Source organism: Melopsittacus undulatus, chromosome 16 (assembly GCF_012275295.1).
Source record: "Melopsittacus undulatus isolate bMelUnd1 chromosome 16, bMelUnd1.mat.Z, whole genome shotgun sequence".
Taxonomy (NCBI): domain Eukaryota; kingdom Metazoa; phylum Chordata; class Aves; order Psittaciformes; family Psittaculidae; genus Melopsittacus; species Melopsittacus undulatus.
Genome location: NC_047542.1, coordinates 1,877,058 through 1,898,408, shown reverse-complemented (window position 1 = coordinate 1,898,408; position 21,351 = coordinate 1,877,058). Strand labels below are relative to the sequence as shown.

The window sequence follows — 21,351 nt, the reverse complement described above, 5'->3', positions numbered from 1 at the left end:
ACTTCTTTCCCCTCCATTAAGCACTCCTGGGGGGAACCCTGTGAGACTCCTCTGTGCTCCAAAGCCACCTCAGTTCCCTCAGTGCTCCTGATGTGATGGAGGGGACTGGTGTGAGAGCGAGGGCTTGTACAGGAGACGGCTCAGAACTGGCTGCTCCTCTGCCCTGGAGCCAGGCTGAGAGAGCTGGGCTGGGGCAGCCTGGACAAGAGAAGGCTCCTGAAGGGGAGACCTGAGAGCAGCTCCAGTGCCTAAAGGGGCTGCAGGAAAGCTGGAGAGGGGCTTGGGACAAGGGCCTGTAGGGACAGGCCAAGGGGAATGGCTTGAACCTGCCCAAGAGAGGGGAGACTGAGCTGAGCTCTTAGGCAGAAGCTGTTCCCTGTGAGGGTGCTGAGGCGCTGGCACAGGGTGCCCAGAGAAGCTGTGGCTGCCCCATCCCTGGCAGTGCTCAAGGCCAGGTTGGACACAGGGGCTTGGAGCAGCTGCTACAGTGAAGGTGAACGGGGTCCCGGTGCGGTCCCATTGCTGCATGTGCGGGCTCTGCAGGATGTTTCTGTTATTTAGGTTTTAATTATGTTTTTAAGTTGTATCTTAGCTCTTAATTATTTTAATTCTTTTTTTTCACTATTTTAAATGTATTTTCCATTTATTTTTCCTTTTTAATTTTCAGTTTCCGAATTCTGAATTCCGTTTTAATGAATGGCTCCATCCGGAGCCCTGGGGCCGTTCTGCGGCCACAGCCCCTTCCTCGCTGTAGCCACGGCCCGTTCCCGGTGCCCCCGGACGCGCCCGGCTCCCTGCGGGCCGGGGCCGAGGGCACATGGCCGCGGGCGGGCGCTAGGCCCCGGGGGACTACAGCCCCCAGCATGCTCTGCGCGCCGTGGGCGGAGCGGCGCCACCCCATTGGTCACCGGCGCCTTCAGCGCAGGCGGGGATTGGCTCCCGTGGGGGCCGTGGGCGGAAGTGTGGGGTACGGCGGCCGCGGAGGGACGCGGCGGAGGGACGGGCGCTGCGCGCCCCGCCATGTAACGCTCCGCCGCCGCTCGCTGCTCGCCCCGCTCCGCCCGGCCGGGATGGGGGCCCGGGGCCCGGCCCGCCGCGGGGGGGCCCGGCCATGACGGGCGGCTGCGGGAGCCGCTGCAGCACCTGCCCGCCGCGACGGCACCGCCACTCCCGGGGACCGGCCGGGCTCCTCCTCGGTGAGCGGGGGCCGCGGGGCAGGGCTGGGGGGGGCCGGTCCGGGGTCTGCGCCTCGAAGGGAGCGGGGGAGGGGGGGGACGTTCAGCGCCGGGAGCCGCTCTGCAGAGCGGCAGCGCCGCGGGGCTCGGGACCGGAGGGGCCCGGTTGTTGTTTTCATGCCCGGCCCCGCTCCTGTTGTTCTTTACCGCTCGGGTGCCCCAACGTGTGCGAGGGGCGGGCGCTGCCCCCGTCGGTGCGCGGCTCCCCGGGGGAAGCCTGCGGGGTCGCTGCCGTTACCCTCGCGTTCCGCGCACACCCGCACCTCCCATTGCTCCCGAGCCCGAACTTCCCGGGATTCCCCTGTTGCGCTGCCCCGGGCACCCCGCGGTGCTGCTGCAGTGGGGGCCGCGTTGGTGCCGACAGCCGGGGATGGGTTCGGAGCCCAGCGCGCTGTTGAGGGGGTGCAGGATCCCTGTTGGTGCTCATCCTGTCGGGAAGAGGCGCGATCCCTGCGGCAGGAGCTGCTGCGTGTTCCTGCCTTTCGCCGGCCTGTTTATTTTTAGGGGCTTAGCGCCTGTTTGGAGGGAATGGTTGTTCCATCGCCATGGCAACGGGGCTGAGTTTGTGATAAACATTATTAAAGGAAACCTTTTCCATCGTCAGCGAGGCTTCCTTTCCATAATAAAGTTAGGAACGACGGCAAACGCTGACCCTTTTGTTTGGGCTTCGCTCCGGAGCGGGATGCAGACACCCGGCCCCTCACGCTTACCCAAGGATGCCTTTCAGCAGAGCCTTGTGCCTTTCGGAGCTGATTTAAGCTGCTGTGGGTAAACTCGCCCCTCAGCCCGTGGTGGTGGCAGAGGAGGAGGAAGCAAACGTCATTAGTGAGGAGCTGCTGCAGAGACCGGTGGGTTTATGGCTTACACAGAAACCATCCCATTAGTGCCAGGAGCCAGGTGCAGAACTGAGCAGAGATGTTCCGAAGTTTAACATTCCCGTTCTTTGTCCTAAAGCTTCCTCTGTGCTCTTTGGGCTGGCATCCTATAAAAGGAGAGGTGGAAAAGGGGAGATGCTTCATCTAAGTACGGAAAGCGGGAATGAGGTCTGCTGTCCATCAAAGAGGCTGCACTGAGCTGTCCATAGCCAGGGATGAGGGAGCAGAATGGTTGTAGCAGTGCGGGATGTACATGGACCATGCTGGGAGGTCAAACAGGGTAAAGGGTTTTAAGGGTCAGGATGTGCTGGACAAATCTCTATTGGACACCAGAGCTGGCACCGTTGTCTCTGTATCAAGGTCCACAGAGCAGTAGAGCTGTTTGGCTCGTCTGCTTCTGCTAACCTGGGGCTTCAGCCATGAGTATGGTGGGAATCCTGGGGCACTGCACTCCTTTGTGGCTTGTCTCTGTGGGCTGGCACTGAGGTGAGCACCAGCAAATGCCTCTGAAGGAAAGGAAACGCTTATTTCTCCGGAGGTAAAAAGCTGAAACAGTTTCCTCCTGGAAGCCAAATGTTTGCTCAGCCCTGGTTTCAGGTGGAGTAACTCAGTTCGTGAGCCAGGAACCCCAGATTCACAACAGTGTTTGTTGTAAGCAAATAGAACCGTCAGGCTTGGAGCAGGATTGGGCAGTGAAAGCTCTGGAGCTGCTCTTATCACCAGGACATCCTCCAGCATTTCCTTCCACCGAGTTTCCTGCCTCCGTAACCACGGCTTCTCCTTCAGAACAAGCTGATTTTCCTGGCTGCTTTGGAAGCAGCGGCTCAGTGAGTGCCTGAGCCAAGGGGAAGACAGGAATTCAATGGAGTTTAGGGTGGTTTTCCCTTGTTCTTGCCTGGTTTCAGTGTGCATTGGAGCAGGTTGAAGTTGTTTGCTCCTTGGGAAGCTGCCGGGGTCTGGAGTGTTTTGATGATGGTGGTGCCGAGGTAGATGCCTGCATCTTGACTTCTGATTCCTTATAAATAGACCTTTATTACACACAGACAGCAGGCTTCTGCCTGGTGATTCACCTGTCTTGAGGAGGTGACCTAAGAAAACAGGACATGGTGATAGTAAAATTACTCCTGCAGTGCCCTGTGTGTGCTGGAAGAGGACTGAGCACCCTCACATGCTTCCTACCAGGTCAGAGTCTGTCCATAGCTACTCCCAGCCTGCAGAGGCTGGGTTCGGATGGAAGCTGTGCCTTGTGGACCCTTTACCAGCCATGTTTCACCTCTGAGCCCTTGGTTCAGGCAGTGCTGGGCAAAGACTTGATCCAACCTTGGCATTAACGCTGGTTTGAACAAGGAGCCGGGCCCGTGACCTCCACAAATCTCTTTCAACCAACGCTACCTCATTGTTTGTTCCCTGGAGCAGCTCTCAAGGCCCTGTGTCTGCAGGAACATTGCACAATGCAGCAAGAGCTGTTGTAGATGAATTCCTCCTGCTCACACACCATGGCCATCCGAAACCAGGGAAAGGCATGGAGCAGTGCAGTGAAGTGTGCTCAGTTCAGCTTTGCTGCACACGAGGGGAGTGCCTGAGTGCTGTTGCTCACCTCCTGCATTGCACTCAGTGCGCAGTCCCCAAGACCATCTCAGTGGTACTGTGGCTGCCTCTTTGCTTGCCTTTTTTGCCCCTGTTAACAGAGTGTTTCTGATTGGAGGTTTCTCTGTCACCCTCTGTATCTGTCTCTGCTCTTTGCTGCTTCCAGAGTCACCCTTTGAGATGTCACTTCTGCGTTGGGTACCCAGGCAGCTGTAACCATGCCATTTGAATAGGTGGTAGCACTGACTTTGCCCTTGCTGTGACATCCCTTCTTCCCTTTGCCCCATCCTTTGTTTCTGTGGGGGCTCTGACAGGGCTCTGGACCTCACTGCTTCCTTCAGTCCAGCTGCAGAAGTCATCAGGCTGCAGATGCTTGTTCAGAGGCTGCGGGAGCAAGCTGAGGTGGGAGATGGCTCGAGCTGTGCGTGGTGCTGAGGCCAAGCGCAGGAAACTGCCAGAAGAGCTTGAAGAGGGGGGTTAGGGCAGGTCCCTTGTCCTGCTCAGCATCTCAAGGTGCCCCTCTCCTCTCTGAGCACCAAGGGGTGAGCCCTTGTCTCTGTTTGCGGCAGTGATGTAGCTGCTGGCCACAGAGATTCCCATACACCACTTCCTAAAGCATTCCTGTTGTGCCACCCCGGATTGCGCACTCCTTCCGCACGGGATGCAAAGCCTGGAGGCTCTGGAATCAGCTGCACTGCGTGGGGCCGTTGTGGCACAGGTAATGATGAGAAGTCACCGGAAAAGATCCGTATCTCGGATGCTTTCTGGAAGCTCCCAGCTTTGTGAAGTCCAGGCCTCAACCCCAGCTCTAGCCACCGCAGCTGAAGCTGCAGCAGCCAAGTTTGCAGTGCTCGGATTGGGAATGCTGCAGCCACATTCTGTCAGCTCCTCAGTATACTTGAAGGGTCATCTGTAGGCGTCAGAGAAGCTCTCAAGACAATAATAGTGCTCTATTTTAGCATCCTCATTACAAAGTGTAACTGCCCTCTGCCTCGAGCAACTATTTTTGCCTTGTACTCAGCTGGTGCAGGGTTGGAAGGGCTGTTGTTGCCTCTCTGCCTGATTCCCTCATGGTCTTCTCAACTGAGACCTTTCTCCGTGGACTCTTAGAAGGAAAATAACCTTCAGCAGAAAAAGGCAGTTAGAAGCAGTGTGCTTGTAGTCATTGGTGTGTTCGGTTTGAAGGCAAAGCAACTAAACTGCTGGGCTTTCTATGCTGGTGGGGACTGTGTTGGGAGATTGATGCCCTCTCATAAGTGGAGATGTTGTTCTGAAAGGAGCTGAAATGCTTTTTACTGATGGCGAGAGAAGTAACATCTCTGCTGTGTCCTGTCCTCACCCTGATCTCTGTAGTGTCGCCAGCTGATGGGTCCATAGCACCAAACCCCTCACTGCAGAGGTGTGTTTGTGAATGGAAAGGACAAGAGAATCTTCTGAATTCTGATGCTTTTGAGTCCATGGCCCTGGAAATGGCTGTGATGTCTGTAACAGCAGATCCCACCATGCCAGGGCAGCTGAGGATGTCCTGCAGACCATGGGTAGCACAGGGAGCTTCCACTGCTGCTCAGTCCCCTGGTTGCAAGGTAAAAGCTCATGAAAGGCATCAGCCGCCTCCTGCCCCAGGTGCTGAAGAAGGAGGAACCTTTTTACCATGTTCTTAAACAAAGAGAAGTGCTCATCTTGCCTCTGCTGGCTTTAATTTTACATCTTGTGTGATGTTTGCTTTTATTGTGCTTCTTCCTGAAGAAGCAACAGTTCTTTCATGTGTTCTCTGGCGAAATCAAAGCAGCTTTTTATTAAAGTTAAATGAAGTGTCTTGATTCATAGCACGTTGTCTCCCATGTACAGATTCTTCCCCAGTTACAGTGCGCTCCTGGGCTCTGAAGTGACAAGTTCCACCTGTGTTTCCATTGCTTTGGCCAACTTGAAGAGTTCTTTTCTGGTCTTCCCTTTGTATATAAGCTTCAGAAAAGCTATTCTCCCAGTTGCACTGCGGTATCTCTCCATTGTTCACAAGTATGTAATAGAGAAACATTTGTTCTTTCATAGGGTAACCTATCCATTAGCAATTCCAAAGTGCTTTCTGCCTTTCCCACCCTGTTAACGTGTCATAAGACTTTTAAAAAGAGAAGATGCCGAGGATGTGCTCTGTATCCTCCAAGTGATGTGCAGGATCATGACATCCTCAAGCCTGTAAATGTCAAACGTCACTGGTAACTTGATTCACCCAGCACTCCAGTACAGTCTCTGGCTACTCCTGGGAGAAGGATCCTTCCAGCTGGAAAGCTGCAATAGTTGGGATTTAGGCAGCCTGACCTCTTGTTTTGGTAATGGCTCCTCTGAACAACAGAGCTCTTCACTGGGAAAGGTGGGGTTTTTCCATCACTTTGATCACTCCGTGTGTACTCTGCATTGGCACCTGGCAGAGGCTGGTGAGCACTGAGTTAGTGGCAAAGTGCTTCTTCCTAATGGGAAGCAGGCTGATAAAATAACGGGGTTAAATCCTGAGATGAAATCCGCATGGATTTTAAGAGAGGAGGAGGGAGAAAAAAGCTTTTGCCACTCAAATTCTGCTGCTGATCCAATTGCGCCGTGATTGCCTCCCGTTGCATCAGGCAGCGCTGCTTGGTGCAGTGCTGCTGCTGGGCTTTGAGAGTGCTGTAGCTAAACGGAGCGTGGGAATAATCACTCAACTTCATTTCCCTGCTCTTTCTCTGTTAACACCTATCAGTGGTATTGACAGCTCGGCAGGATGGCAGCAGCGAGGCCCTGTGCGTGTGCATCATCCTGACAGGATAATGATGCTCCGCAGCGTGCACGGCCTCTGCGCTGCCAGCAGGCAGAGACAAGGTGGTGTTGGCACATCCACATCCAAGCTGGAGGAGAAGTCCTGGAAGGGTTTTCATGTGGTTGCCTGCAGTTCCCCTACGGTTCAGCTGCCACAGGGGGAAGAGTCTCAAAGCGCTGCATTGAGCAGCTGGGATTTTCTTAGAGTACTGAGCAATTACTTTGGGCAAGCATGGAGTTGTGTGCAGATAGTAATTACCAAGGGAAGCACCTTAGGCCAGCGTAGAGGGGTGGTGTGGGTGTCCTGCTTGGAGATTGTTCCTTGTAATTGAGCAAGTTAGCTGCCTTGATCAATGGAGCAGCCCTGTGTAGCCAGGTAAGCTGCCATTAGGCAGGGAGTCATAAAAATAGGTTAAATGCAATGGGCTGGGCCCAAAAAAGTACCTGCCCTGGGGCACCTTATTTAAATAAGAATGTGCAGGCCTGTGTAAACTGTCAGCAGTAATCCTGTTACAGGGCTGAGTGAATTCTGAAGCTCTGACTTGCAGACCGTTCTCTTCCTTATATAGGGCTGGATAAGTGCTGGGCACTAATGAGATTGGAATAAAAGGCTTTGGTAATGAAGATGAACTGGCAGCCCCGACCAAATCTTACTTGCCCATGTGTATGTATGGACCTCAAGCAATACTAGTGTGGGTCCTGCTGGCTGAAGCTGGACTTGATGCCTCTGATTTGGAGCTTCTGCCCGTGGATGGTGTTTGGTGGCTCGGGCTTTAGATCACCCCAGTGCTCTCTAGGTTTGCCTGTGTTGAGTTTGCCTCTGTGTGGGCAAAAAGCCCCTCATAGTTACACATATCCAAGCACTTTTAGTGTAATTCCTCATGATGGTTGGTATTGCAGAGTGATTTGCTTTGTTTGTAGCTCATTGGAAGACATCTAAGCTGCATTAATAGAAGCTGTTCTGTTGTGGAATAGGAGAATCCATATGGGATACTTCATTAATATAATTTAATCTGTTTTAATTCATAGTGTGTCTTGTACTTCCCTTGTGCAGACAGGATCATTAGTGTTCTGCTTGGAAGCAGCTGTGGAAATACAGATTCATGTGGTCAGATATGGTCAAGGAGAGAAGTCATCTCTGCTGCCTTGTCCGTCCTTGATGAGATGATACATTGACAGCTTCAGTGCAGGAAAACCGTGCTGGAAGTGCATGAGTCAAGGGCCTGGTCCTAGAATGTCCCAGCCTAAATGGCTGGTGGAGGAAAGACATGACAAGAGTCAGGAGATAAGCACAGGCAGCATTTGTTATCATTGTCTTTACTTTCATGTTTGCTCTCTTAGAAAAGACAGGGATGATGTGTTGGAAAGAAGAAAGGAGATCTGAAAGGGAGATGGGGCCTTGACTGAAAGGGCCGTGCACCAAGAGGCAGGAGGAACGGGAACTGAAGGAGAACTGAGCTGTTCTGCACTTCATGTCCATGAAGTGATTCCTTGATCCCCTCTGTTCTCGTAGCGGTACCGAGGTGGGTGCAGGCAGGGGCAGGAGGTGTCGAGGGCTGGTTGGGTGTCACCTGGGTGCACCTGCGCTGGTCTCGGGACAGCTCGGAGTGGGTGAGCATGGAACAACTTTGAAAGTTATTTTTTGGCTTGTGACTCATTGCAACTTACCCAAAGTGACCTGATTTAGTTAAATGAGGCTAAATATAACCCATGTGAAAAGTACTGACATGTGGGAGGAGACGACAGCAGTTGGCTCTCAGCCCCTGTTCTGCAGGGAACATCTTTCACGACTGGTGACTAATAATTTTTACTCTTGCTGGCTTTGGAAATAACATCTCTGCTCCATTACCCCCTTCTAGGGAGGCTGAGAAAATGCACTGCTCCTAAACTGCTGCCTCTTATCTGCCTTCCAGCTTACTGCTATGGACAGTGCTATCACCCTGTGGCAGTTCCTCCTCCAGCTCCTCCAAGAGCCTCAGAACAAGAACATCATCTGTTGGACCTCCAACGACGGGGAGTTCAAACTGCTGCAGGCAGAGGAGGTGGCCAGACTCTGGGGAATCCGCAAGAACAAGCCCAGTATGAACTATGATAAACTCAGCCGTGCTCTCAGATACTATTATGTGAAGGTAACAAAGTCCTTACAGCCACCTCAAATCCTTATCCATCTTACCAGCTTCTGCCTAATGGGCTTTGTTTCCTTTTTCAGTCCCTTCAAGGGGATGGGTGTTACTTCTGTCTCCTAGACTTCACTAAGGTGTGTTAGTTTAGTTTTAGAGGGGTTTTTCCCCTCTGGTTTTCACTTTGCTGCATTTCCTCCCCAGTGGTTGTTCTAAGGTTCCAGGCAGCTGTGTGCAGAACGTTACCTTCTTTGATTTGTGTCATTGCTAAGACAAATCTGTCCTTGAATACTAATCCCCTTTCCAAAAATACACGCCCTTGCAAGGGTTAAAATCCTCAACACTCCACTTTAAGCAGCAGAATGAGATTTAGTGGAAGGTGTTGCTGCCTGTGGCAGGAACTGGAGGAGCTTTAAGGTTCCTTCCAACCCAAACCACTCTGGTTCTATGAGATGGTGAACGTGGAACCACCTTGAGATCTGTCTGCAAGTGTCTCTGAGAAGGGGTTATCAAATCAGGGGTCTGCAGTGAAGCAGCCCAAGGGTGCTTCATGTATTCAGAACTGCACCTCTGATGTGGTCAGCAGCTTTGGTCCAGCAGAGTGAGATCCTTCTCTTACTGAGCTGATGTCTTCTAATAACTTGGAGAGCCTTTCACTTAGTGCTGAGGTGGTGTCAGGAAGCTGAACCAGAACCACAGCCTGGGAGCTGTACCTCGCTTGCAGTGAGCCATTTACCCCACTGCTGTTGCTGGGGGGATATAGGAGGTACAAGATCTCTTCTGAAGAACCTGCCCCTTTGGTGCTGTTGTGTGGGGCTCACTGCTGGGCAGCACAAATCTGACTTTGTACTGAGAGGTCTGGGTGATGATAATTGTACGAGACATTAAGAGCCTTCTTAGACCCAGGTTGTGTGTGGCGTTTCACTTGGGAGCAAAACAAGTTTGGCATCTGCTCTTTTGTGGTATTGAAATAGCTGGTTTGCCTGCATTCTGCTGACTAGTTCAGCTACCTACTTTCCTTTATTATCATCTTATTAAGAATAAAGGTGGGTTGATGGGAAGCATTAGCTCTCCATTCTGCAAACCCCATAGCTTTAACTCTGCAGGTTCTGCTGTCAGATTGCACTCACTGGACCCAGGGCAGTGATCTTTGCTGGGGGGAATGGGTTTTTGCTTCTTTAACATATGAAAAGGTTTAAGGCTGCTGTTAGTTTATTTAATGTCAGCTTAAGCTCACCTATTAGAGTCTTTATTCGGCAAGCTCTGGAGATGCACTTGAGGAGCAGAATTGCCTTGCAAGAAAGCAGGGTGGTTTTAAATAAAGAAAGAAGGAACAGTTTTTGATGGAAGATTACAGACTCCTGGGTTCCTCTGTCTATTTCAGGCAGTGTTTGTAGGAAGAAAATTAATCTGGAGAAGGTCTCAATGCATATTTATATCTTCTTACCCACAGAATATCATTAAGAAAGTGAATGGGAAGAAGTTTGTGTACAAGTTTGTTTCTTATCCGGAGATTTTAAACATGGATCCACTTGTCGTGGGCCGGATAGAAGGAGACCCCGAGATGAGTGGTTTTGCAGAAGTCAGCAGTGCTCCAAAGGATGTGGAAAACTGCGGGAAGGAGAAGGCTCAGTCCTGTGCTAAGTCCTCCAGCCGCAATGACTACATCCACTCCGGCTTGTACTCTTCCTTCACTCTGAACTCCCTCAACTCTTCCAGCGTCAAACTCTTCAGGTCCATCAAGATTGAGAATCCAGCTGAGAAACTGACCGAGAAGAAACCAGCTCAGGACACAACACCCTCCGTCATCAAGTTTGTGACCATGCCCTCCAAAAAGCCTCCATCTGTCCCCTTGGTCTCCACCACTTCCACGGTCGCTGCCACTTCCACTGCTTCTGCCACTTCAACTGTATCCTCCCTTCCCATGGCAACAGAAGACACTCTCCAGACCCTGGAGACCCTCGTCCTACCCAAGTTACCTGTCCCTGAAGCTCCAGCCCCTTTGCCAAACCTAACCACCAGCTTCACCCCAACGCCACCCATATCCTCGGTGTCCCCCAGTCTGCAGGTTCCTTCCACGCCCCCATCGCCACCCCTGAGCTCTAATCCTGACCTGGACATTGACACGGACATCGAATCCGTGGCTTCTCAGCAGCTGGAGCAGGCTCAGAGCCTTCAGCATCAATCCCCAGAGCCCAAAGAGCAGGATTCATCTGTGCTGGAGAAGGAATTTGCCAATCACCTCTCCAGATCCAAAAAACCCAAGGGGCTGGAGTTGGCTCCTACTCTTGTCATTACAGGCAGCGATCCAAGTCCGCTGGGGATTCTGAGTCCTTCTCTCCCAACGGCTTCTCTTACTCCAGCACTTTTCTCTCAGGTAACCCAATTCCCTTCCTGGTTTTGGTGTTTAAAGGAACAATAGTGGTTGTGTTCTCGTCAAAAATGGAGAGGGAAGCAAGTGGAAAAACACATAGTCCATAGGTTGTGTTTGGAGTCTGGAAACTCAGTCTGGCACTCCCATTTTGTTCATACTTGGGATTAGCTTCTCCCCCAGAGTGTGCCCAAGTGGTGTGTCAGCTCTGCACGTCTGTGCGGTGTTGGCGTGTGGAGGCAAAACCCAAAGCAGCACCAGCAGGATCCTTTGTGCATCTTGCCAGGGTGCTCCTGAATTATTCCCAAAGCCCTCAACCCTCCCATTTTCCTTCAGGCTGATTCTGAAACTGCTTTAAAAATAGAGAAGCACGGAGGTGTGTGCTTAGCAGCTTGCTTTTCCTGGGTTCAAGAGGCAGTTACTGCAGACCAGAGTATTGTGACTTTGCAGCAGCTGCTTAATTTAGTTGTTATCTTTGTGTGGGAAAGGAAAGTTTTTATGCCTTATGGAAAATTCGGAGGAGAACCAGATCCAAGTGGGCTGTTAAATGGGTCTGGATGGGTTGAATCTCTTTCCTTTCATTCGAGTTGGAGGGAAACTGCTGAGTGCAAACTGAAATGGCTGAAGGCAGGGAAAACATGGAGGGGAGTTGGTCTTTTGGCATCCTTGGGTGTGTTTGGCCGGTGAATCTGGAGCATCCGGAGTATTCGGAAGCTGGATGGACACTGTCAGTGCCACCCAGACCATGTGGGTGCCCACGACCTGCTCTGGATTCGCAGGCTGAGTTTTCCATGGCCGCTTGCAGGTGCTGCATTGCAGGAGGAGCCGATTTGCTGTAGGTTACAGCAGGATTTGGCAGCTGTTGGGAAAAGGGGGCCAACTGCTCAGCAAGGGGAGGGAGAGCTGGCTGGGGGTGGCTGTTGTGGGGTTTGTGGGGAGGAGGAGGGAATGGGAGTTCCTGGGCCCTGGAGCCAGCCCTGTGCAGCTGCAGGAGCCGGGATGGTGGCTCTGGATTGACGTGGGCTCCGTGTTGCTGGCACTGCCGCTTCCCACAGCTGCTCTCTCCCTGTGTTTTGCAGACTCCCATCTTGCTGACCCCCAGTCCCTTGCTCTCCAGCATTCACTTCTGGAGCACCCTGAGCCCTGTTGCTCCTCTGAGTCCTGCCAGGTTGCAAGGTGCTAACACCCTCTTCCAGGTAAGTTCAGGCAGTCTCACTGTGCTTTGCGGTACCTTCCTCAGAGACCTGCAGGCTCCAGCCCAAGTACCTCTTGTAGGACCCAGGCAGTGATGGGTCTGGTTTCTGTCCCCGATAGATAGGTAAAAAAGTCCCCTCTGTTTGGAAAAAATACATCCTTATAATTATTCATGGTCCTCTTTCACCTTTTGCTTTGGAGGTGGAATAACCACATCCATTGCCTGAGTCTGCTTAGGCAAAGGGTAGAATTCAACTATTGGTCTTTTGGGCTGTGATCTCTTTGGAGGAGAAGGAGGTAGCTTTGTATGTACCGTGAGTAGAGGGGAAATGTATTGGACATTTTATGTACAGCTGAGAATGAACTGAGGAGCAATTCAGACCATGTGAAAAACCCGTGTTAAAGTCACTTATTGAGGATGGCATCAGTGCTCAGCGCAGAGGTTATCCTCATTGGGTTGCTGCACTCTGATGCAGGGGCATCACAGCGAATTGCTTGGGGGAAGCCAAAGGTGTTTTCCTTTGTGTTTTGAGGTGTCTTTTTCTTTCCCGGGGAGCCTCCACAGGCACAGATAGGACAGGAATGGTGAATGGAAATGGCCTCTTGCCTAACAGTTGTGTTTTGTCTCTTTAGTTCCCATCAGTGCTGAACAGTCATGGCCCATTTACTCTCTCTGGACTGGATGGACCCTCTACCCCTGGCCCGTTTTCCCCTGATCTCCAGAAGACATAGCACATGAACTGACGGGAAGGACAGATTGGCAAGCAAGGGAAAAACAGGACACTTAACATGAAACCATGTTTTTTAAATGAGCAATTTGTAATTCCCCAGAGGTGATCAGCAGTTATCATAGTTTTTGCCATTCCCAAATCAAATGCCTTTTTTGCAAGATTCCCTTTTTTTGAAGACCCAGGTTGGGAATGTTTATGCAAACGCCTTAATAGGAGCTGCGGCTCCAGTCACTTCTCTTCCCTCCTCGGATTGGAAGACTTCCCTATGCTTAAAGGGAGCTTTGGTTGGTGTTGCAGTAACTGAGTCTGCACTGACTGCAGTCAAACAGTGTCAGAGAAGTCTTTTCTCTGGGACTCTTGGAGAAACCCTCTGTTCTTCTGCTTCCTGTGCTTGGCAAGAAGAAATCTAATCATGATCGAAGCTGGCATTCCAGGAAATGCTTGGGAAAGGGGTGTGTGCGCTCAGCTTTGCCTTGGGGCCTGATAACTTGTGCAGCAACAGAGCAGCCGGCGTCTTTTCTGCTGTAAAAACAGCCTGTCCTTCTGCAGGGAGAGCTTTTCAAGGAGTACCCAGTGATTGTGTCACTGACATCCGGACAGTTTTCCAATGGCATTGTGTGCCCACAGCCCAGCTCCTCAGGGAAGGGAGCTGGAAAGCTCCTGGATGCTTCTCCCTGCCCTCCCTTCGGTGAGGAGGCAAGATCTGGAGCCGAAGGAGTGGTGGGATTAGATCCTTCCAGTTCTCAGAAGGTTTGAATGCTCAAGTCCAAACATTTCTTGTGCCAGAGACCTGTTAGAGAGCCCTGCTGGAACAGCACCAGGCTGGTGGATTCCACACGCAGGTTTGAGGGTGGCTCTGGATTTGTGAGGTTGCTGCCTGGTGCTCGAGTTTCAGCAGCCCCAGCAGTGGGTGAGAACAGTAATGTCTGAGCGTTGACGTTCCTGCTCTTGCCCCAAAGCTGGAGGGCAGAAGCTCCTCTTCTGCCCACTCTTATTTCAGGTTTTGCATTGGATCCGGTGCTTTTTTCATTTGAGGAAGCACTGGAGCCTGAACAAGTTCAGCTCAGTCTGTGCAGCCAAGAGGGTACCACAGCCTGTCCGCCTCCGAGGAGATCTGTGCCTGGGCTGCTCTTCTTGATGGCCATGTGTGCATGGGTTAACCCAAGGTTGGTGTCCAGAGGCATGAAACATGGGTGGAATGGAATCTGTAGTTAGATTTTTACACCTCAGGAGGCCTTTTAAGAGAGTATTTAAGAGGAATCAAAGGAGAGAGGCTCTACTCTCGCAGGCTGATGCTGTGCTCTGTTGGTGTGGGGTGACGTGCCCTTCTGCTGTGGGCATCTGACATGAGGCAGCAACCTCTGTGTGTGCACACTGAGCTGGTGACAAAAGGTGATCCTCTGTGTAAAACACCTGCTAGAAACCAGATGGAGACCATCTCTTTCCTTTGGCTCTCTTCACAGTGGTGATGAGCAGAGGAGGATTGTACCTCTACACAAGAGGAGCTGACAGCGCACGCTGTGTAAATTGCACCCATCTTCTGCAGAAGTGGTGAACTCGAGCTTTCCAGAGTTTTCCTTTTGCCACTTTTGCAGGCTCTGAATTCACTTTAAATACCCAAGACTTTACTGCAGTGACGTTATCTTCTGTGTTCTGGCATTGAAACCTGTAAAGCGCTTGGTGTGTTCCCGACAGAACACCCGAGACGGGGGGTGAGGGAGCTGCTTTTTGGGCATTGTTCATCCCCAAAGTCCCCTGCCCGTGGGAGGTGGGAGGGAGGAGGTGGAGGTAGCAGGGAGTGAGCTCGTGGTGAACTGTCTTCCTGTTGCGTTGCGTCAGAGGCATGATGCTGCTTCGTGTTTAGATATCAGCAGATGCAGGATGAGGTTCCTGTGCCAGCAGCTCTTCAGATGACAATGTGCAATATTGACCTTTTTTGTTTTGAATGCAGAAAGCAAGCTGCAGATCTTAACCAAGAGCAGGCACCGGGAGTTCTCTGGTTTGCATGATGCCTTGTGAGTCTGCTCTAGAAAATATATATATAGCTATGTATAAATAGCAGCACTTTTAATGGTTGTTTTAGGCTGGCCAATTTTATTGCCCACCAAGTGTGAGCAACGTTGCAGACTAGGATTAGAGTTTAAAACAGAATTAATGAGCACTAAAGACTTGCAATTTAATTGCTTCCCTTTCCTTGTCCCCTATGGAGAAAAGCCAAGTTTATTTGTTGTGTATGTGCACACATGCACTTAACTGTGTGTAAACTTTCAGCATAGGTATGCAGGAGAGCCAAGTGCTAACGTAGCTTGTTCGTTGTGCTTGGTCTGGTTTCATGCTCTTCTCCTCACAGCTTCCTAAGATCCCTCTGTGTAGCTGGTTGGAGACACACATTCACCTCTGGGGATGCCATCCTAGAGGAAATGACTATGAATATGCAGCCTGGATGTGTTGTTTTAGTCTGAAACACCCAGCTTCCTCACAGATAGCACTGAGAAGAGCATTGCTTTGGCTTCTTAAGCACTCGCCTAGGAAAAGACAGGATCATAATCTCAGGAGGCAGTTGGGAAAGCACACAGAGAGGGCTGGGGAGGTGGGAGAGGAGCCGTTTGCCACCTCTTCTCCATTACAACTTTCAGGTCACTTAAGATAATATTATCTTGTATATATGCTGCCTCATTAAGCACACATTTACTAACAATTGTATTATTGTCAGCTTTTTGGGATCACATTCCTGTGACTTCTTGGAGCTTGGTTCTGTGCATTGCTGGGACTCCACAAGCTCACTTCAGGAGCAGTTTGCAGCTCGTTGCAACTTGTTTTCCATTTAGGGAAGGTTGGGGTTAATACTGGCTCTCTTGGTAATCATGGATTATCTGTAGTATGGGTATAGCACTGTGTTGGTTTAAAAACATCATGCAGCCTTACAGAAGCATCTCATCACAGCTCATGTTGCTGAAGTGGTATTGCTGAGTGCTTGGTAACACTTGCATCAGTGAATTCATCAGTGCTGGTAGAATTAGGCTGGATGAGCTTGGAACTGAACATCTGCCCTGCTTCTGGAAATCTCTTTATGTGTCATTGCTGCTCTATAATAGTACTGCAGGGTTCGAAAGCTTGCGTTGCTGTTGCTGTGTGTGAGCCCTGTCAGGCTTTGTTTGAGATGCTGAGCTGTCAGGATGCCATCAGCAACACGTGCTGCAGGCAGAAACCATCCATGGGAAGCAGAAAGGTGTTAATAATACCCCGTGGTTATAGAACCCTTCTTATTCTGTCTTACCTCTTTCAGAGAATGTGATCCTTGTGCTGAGGGTGATGGAGGGAAGGTCTGGGTTTGTTCTCTTAACAGCTTAAGTTCAGCTGCTTGTTTCAGTGATCAGTCTTCAGCAGAGATGCTGAATGTGGCTCCCATGCACTGGCTTTGGCCACATCCAAGTTGCTTTGCAAGAGGTCAGGAAGTGATAAAGTTCCTTGAATTTGAGAATTCATTGTTTTCACTTAGAGCATCCTAAGGCTTCAGTACCCATCTGGTGCAATGGAGCGTGCGTTGTCATATGAAAGGCTTGTGCTGTTCAGTGGTGGGTTTGGGAGGGTTTCTCCCTCTGCTGTGTTCTCAGCCCTCACATACCCAGCTGATGGACTCTCCTGGGGTTTCAGTGTTCACTTGCAGCAGTGGAGGCTGTTTCTGCACCCGTCTTCCTGCACACAGCTTACAGAAACAGTGAGCTGCGGTGCTGCCAGGTTCCCTCACGACTTCAGCTTCCATGTGGGATCTCCTGCAGGGTGAGAGCAGTGGAAGAGCCAGCCTGGAGCCTGATGCGGTGTCTCAGGTGAGCACAGGCCCAGTTCTGATCCATGTCTAGTGCTGAGGTCAGGGCTGGAGGATCTGATCTGTTGCCTGCCCCATGCTTTCTTCATGCATCTTTTAGTTACCTTTTGCTACTGGTTTATAGCAGTTTTGTATGTACCCGTGTTTTCGATACGATTCAACCTCTTCCATTTTTAATGCATATTTGTTTACAAGACACATCTCAGTGTTTATCAAGAGGCTATCTTGGTATTGTCAGCTATGAAATCAAACTACATCCGTAGTTAAGGAACATTGTCAAAGGTATTTTAAAACTTGATGGCTGAGCTTTGGTCTCCATCACAACGTTGTTCTGTTCCATTCCTGTTCTCCTGTGTCAGAGCCACACGTACCTTCTGGGTGCTGAGGTCCTGGCTATGGAGAGCTTCAGAACCATGGTATTGCAAGCCAAAGGCCTGAGCCCCACGGGCTCTTACACTCAGCGGATAAGTTGAAAATCCATTGCAATTGCAATCATGAAGCTTAGAAGCTCTTTGGGATGATTTCATGAGCTCTGGTATCCTTGCCTAAACAGGACTGCTTACGGTTTCATTTGCATTTAATTAAACAGTGATGGGCAATGGCTGCTGTTGAGTCTGAATGAAGCAGATCTGCTTAATGCAGAAGCCTTTGGCTATGGTGGCTGAGTGGTGGCTGGTGTGTGCCCTGCTGCAGCTCATCTGCTCAGATCAGCTGCTCTTGGAGCAAGATGGAAAGATAAAAAGGCAGTGACACCATTTTACACCGTCCCTCAGGGCTGTTCCTCCTGCCTCAACACCTGGGGATGTACCATTCCACTTGGTAGTGCTGCCTGTGCAGGGGCCAGGGGTGAAAGCTGATTCCAGACAGGAGTTTTGACAGGAAAACTGGCTCTTTTCTCCATAGGCTGCTATAGGGCACAACGATGTAACAGAGGAGCCACAGCAGCACTGCCTGGTTTCTGCAGCCTGTGTTTAGCATCACCAGCCCCTCTGTCCACATGGCCTGACCGTCCTGGTGCCACCAAAAGCAGAAGGGTTAAGTTTTGGGTTTGGGTGCCTGGGGATCCTGAGCTGAGGACTGTGTTACCCTTGCCTGTGTACAAAGAGCAAGCACAATTAAGGAGGAGTGTGTTCACTACAGAACATTGATGCTTTCTGGAGGATGCAGCTTTGCTGACCATAACCATGCTTTGCAAAACAAGGTAAGGAAGCTGGGCAGGACCCGACGATGTCTCTTGAATGAGTGTGCTGAAGTATTCTTACCTTTCAGGATAGCAAGATGTCCACTTCATCTCCATTATTCCACACAACAAAGTCCAGCTGACTAGAGCTTAGTTTTGTTCACCCCCTCCCAAAGGATGCAGTGGAAGATTTGACTGTGGAGCTCTGTGATGTGTGCTAAAAACCAGGCTTTGAGAACTGCAGACTCGTGTGTAGATGTAGATTCAGCTGAGACTGGAATAGCTCTTGTGAACATAAGTGTGGCCACACGTGCTCACTGCCTGAGAGGATGCGTGTTCTCACAGAGTCTGGCTTTGCATGCGTGGAAATAACACATTAAATAATGTTGCCCCATCCACCAGAGCAGACACTGCGCTCTGCAGTGCCACTTCTCACACGCTGCTGAGCTATTGGGAGGCCTTTTAGTTTCTAGTATTCCATTATATCACAGTGTGCATGAATTGGTTGCCAAAGGTTATTTTTCACTGCACCTTTGACATTCATAAATGTCTTAACTGTGTCTTTGAATAGTTTTATGGTCATGGAACGAAAGTTTGGACTTCTCTTACTTCAAGCCCATGCTTCTCTGTCGAGACCAAGCATTGCAGGAGGTTTTCGTCTCAGAGGTGGGCTTTGAGCAGGGAGTTATAGGAATAATGCTGAACCTTTGGGAATCAGGGCTCTTTTAGTGGAGGTGTGGATGAGCTGTGAGCAGCGCAGGCAGGAGAGGGGAGGAGAAGGGAAGTGCTGTGGCCGGAGCGGGTTCTGGCTGCGGGCAGCACATGCAGCGGTGCTGTACTAATAACTGGAAGCTGTTTTTTATTCTTTTTGGGGGTTTATTTCCTTTTTCTCTATGTTTTGAGCACAGGAAGGCTCTGAGGATGGGCTCTGCATGGTTCCGTGTGTGTGCTGTGTGCTGGGGGGGGTTAAATACCTGGGCTTGCTCTCGGCTCCTTGAGCTGTGTTGTGTTTTATTGGGGGCTGGCATGTCTTAAATCTTCAGGCTTTGAAACGGCTTTCTAGACTTGTGTTGACTTTTTGTTCTGCTCTTGTTCAGTTGCACAGAGGTTTCTATATATGATGTGCTAGTTCTAACCTTCATGCTCTGTGAACAGGGTTGAGATTATTCCGTGTAGTTAAAAAGAGAGTTGTATTCTAAACCTCCCTTTTAAAACCTTGTTTGTATTCTGTTGCAGTGTTACCAGATGGCCTTATGTACGTCACAGTGTTTGTGATAAGTACAGTAGCACATTTAATGCTTATCTCCCCCCCCCTCCATTTTTATAGCTGAGAAGTATATTCTTTATAATAGAGATGAATAAAAGGGAAAGTTCCAGCAACGTGCACGTAAGGATATAGTGGTTGTCTCCTGTACCATCTATGATGGCAGCTGGAATTAATCTGGGACTGAAACGACGCTGAATAGGGATCGTAACCAGCATGAGACTTTGTCTTGGGAATTCTGCAGCTCCTTGAGCCAGCTGCTGGCAGATGTGAGTCCCATGCCAGAAGCTTGTAAATCAGAGCAGATCCATTGGCTTCGCTGGAACTGGTCTCACTTACCCCGGCTGTGGCTCGGATGAAGTCAGGGGAGGGAAGCTTGAAGTTCCATTTGAGAGAACTTAAAGCAACCGAATCAGCTGCGGTAACGTGGGGCAGGTGTTGTTTGGCTTTAAAGTGCACATCTGCTTTGGAAAGTGACTTCCTGATGCCTTTAGTGTTTCACTGCTCAATTGAATGTTCAGGTGACCCTGGGTCCTTTGCAGTGATGTCTGCAGTGGTTTTATCCTACAGCAGCTCTGCCTGGGGCAGGCTGTGCAGACATTCACATCAGTGAACTCACTCTTTAATCTGGAATGGATTCTCTTTGCTTTCCTGTCATTTTAGTAGAACCATCAGTGGTAAAAATAACACTGAAAGCAGCAGTGTGAACGCTTTCAGTTGCTCTTTCCAGACCAGAATTGCATTTATCTTTATATATATATATATCTATAGCACCAAGTCAAGAGACAAAGCACGTTAAGTTGTAGTGAGTGTCTTAACTTCCTACACTGGAGACTTTATTTCTAGACCCAGTCTTTTAGAGCCAGCTGCAATCTGGCACCGCTTTGGTGCTCGCGTTGCAGTTGGGTGAACTCACCTGGGAGAGAATAGCTTCTCAGTCTAACTTCTTTTTAAAGTAATACCTTATAGGAAGAGTATCTTAATGCCATTGTGTTTCTAAAACAAATGCTGGTATGTAATGCAAGTACATAAATAGCCAAAGTTTTCAGTAATTGTTCAGTGTTACTAAATTTGCTTTTATTTAACCTTCTGAGATAACATATTAGGAAGACCTTCAGCGTGGCGATAGCAGATAGGAAAACAACGGCTGATCCCTTTGCTTAGAGGACCTCTGCAGTTATTGGGACACATTTCAGGTTCAAATGCGTTCTGGGGGGCAAAGTTCTAAGGTGCAAAGTGACTGTGGAGGAAGTGCACTGCAAGGACACCTTCCACTAGCAGGGGCTGCTGTTGGAGCGCGTTGGCTGTTGTTCCTCGAGCATCACGAAGGTCTGTCCTGAGGAATCAGGTGACTTTTCTATTGCTTCGATTTTTGTGCAAAAAAAGAAAAAAAGAAAGAAAAAAACCCCAACCCCTGACTGTATTGCAACCTTTTTTAAACGCGGGGTGGGAACAGTTAAAGAAAACTATTTTGTGTAAGAACTGACCGAGGGATTTGCTTTGTATAATGCAGGCTGGCTTTCCAAAAGCATTGTAGCAGATTATCCAAGTCAATCCTATGTTAATAGTTATGTGCAACAGACATGCAAAACAACTGTATTTTTTTAAATAAATATTTTTAACAAAGCTCCTGCTCTCTTGGCCTCTTCCTTTTGGCACCAGAGAGAGGAAACGCGGAGCCCCAGCTGCAGCGCTGCTGGCTCAGTGCTGCAGGGCCCTGAGTTAACCTGTCCCTTCTCCACAGCACAGCTGGTCCGTGGCCCACCTGCCTGGAGCCAGGACCATATACAGTACCAGGTACCAAATCAGGTACTGCTGTGTGAGTAGCTCCATTCTCAGGGTGGAGATTGGAGCTGTCGGATACACCCCTCCCATAAAGAATTGGGACCCTGACATTTAGCTGCATGTTCCCAAGCTGCAAGGACGTCATGAGGTGGTTTTGAATAGCTGACAGTCTCTGGTGTGATATACATGGAATTGTGCAGGCTCCTTTCCAAATCAGCTCCCTCATTGTATTGTTCCATGCTCGCTTCCTCTGCACAGGGATGGAGAGAATGCTGTCATAGTGGGAGGGGCTCCTCTATTAATGACAGATTATGGGGGGTTGCTGCACAAGGGCTTTGCTTTTTCATCCTGGGTAGCTCAAGGAGAGTAACAGTGGCATCCGCTGGTGCCAGAGCA

General features: G+C 50.1%; 1 protein-coding gene across 1 annotated transcript; it reads left to right on the top strand.

Annotated features, from left to right (window-relative positions):
* Nucleotides 1-1,065: 1,065 nt before the first annotated feature.
* Nucleotides 1,066-20,797, top strand: ELK4 (ETS transcription factor ELK4). The gene is made up of 5 exons (XM_034069903.1): nucleotides 1,066-1,196; nucleotides 8,398-8,613; nucleotides 10,058-10,981; nucleotides 12,055-12,171; nucleotides 12,803-20,797. Exons 2-5 carry the CDS (start codon nucleotides 8,407-8,409, stop codon nucleotides 12,899-12,901), a joined length of 1,347 nt encoding a protein of 448 aa, XP_033925794.1. The 5' UTR covers nucleotides 1,066-1,196; nucleotides 8,398-8,406; the 3' UTR covers nucleotides 12,902-20,797.
* The last annotated feature ends 554 nt before the right edge of the window (nucleotides 20,798-21,351 follow it).

Bases quoted from the DNA above. Each gene is read 5' to 3' on its own strand.
- ELK4 (XM_034069903.1), top strand. From the start codon at position 8,407: ATGGACAGTGCTATCACCCTGTGGCAGTTCCTCCTCCAGCTCCTCCAA. The intron at 10,982-12,054 runs GTAACCCAATTC...TGTGTTTTGCAG, and splicing joins CTCCAGCACTTTTCTCTCAG to ACTCCCATCTTGCTGACCCC. The intron at 12,172-12,802 runs GTAAGTTCAGGC...TTGTCTCTTTAG, and splicing joins GTGCTAACACCCTCTTCCAG to TTCCCATCAGTGCTGAACAG.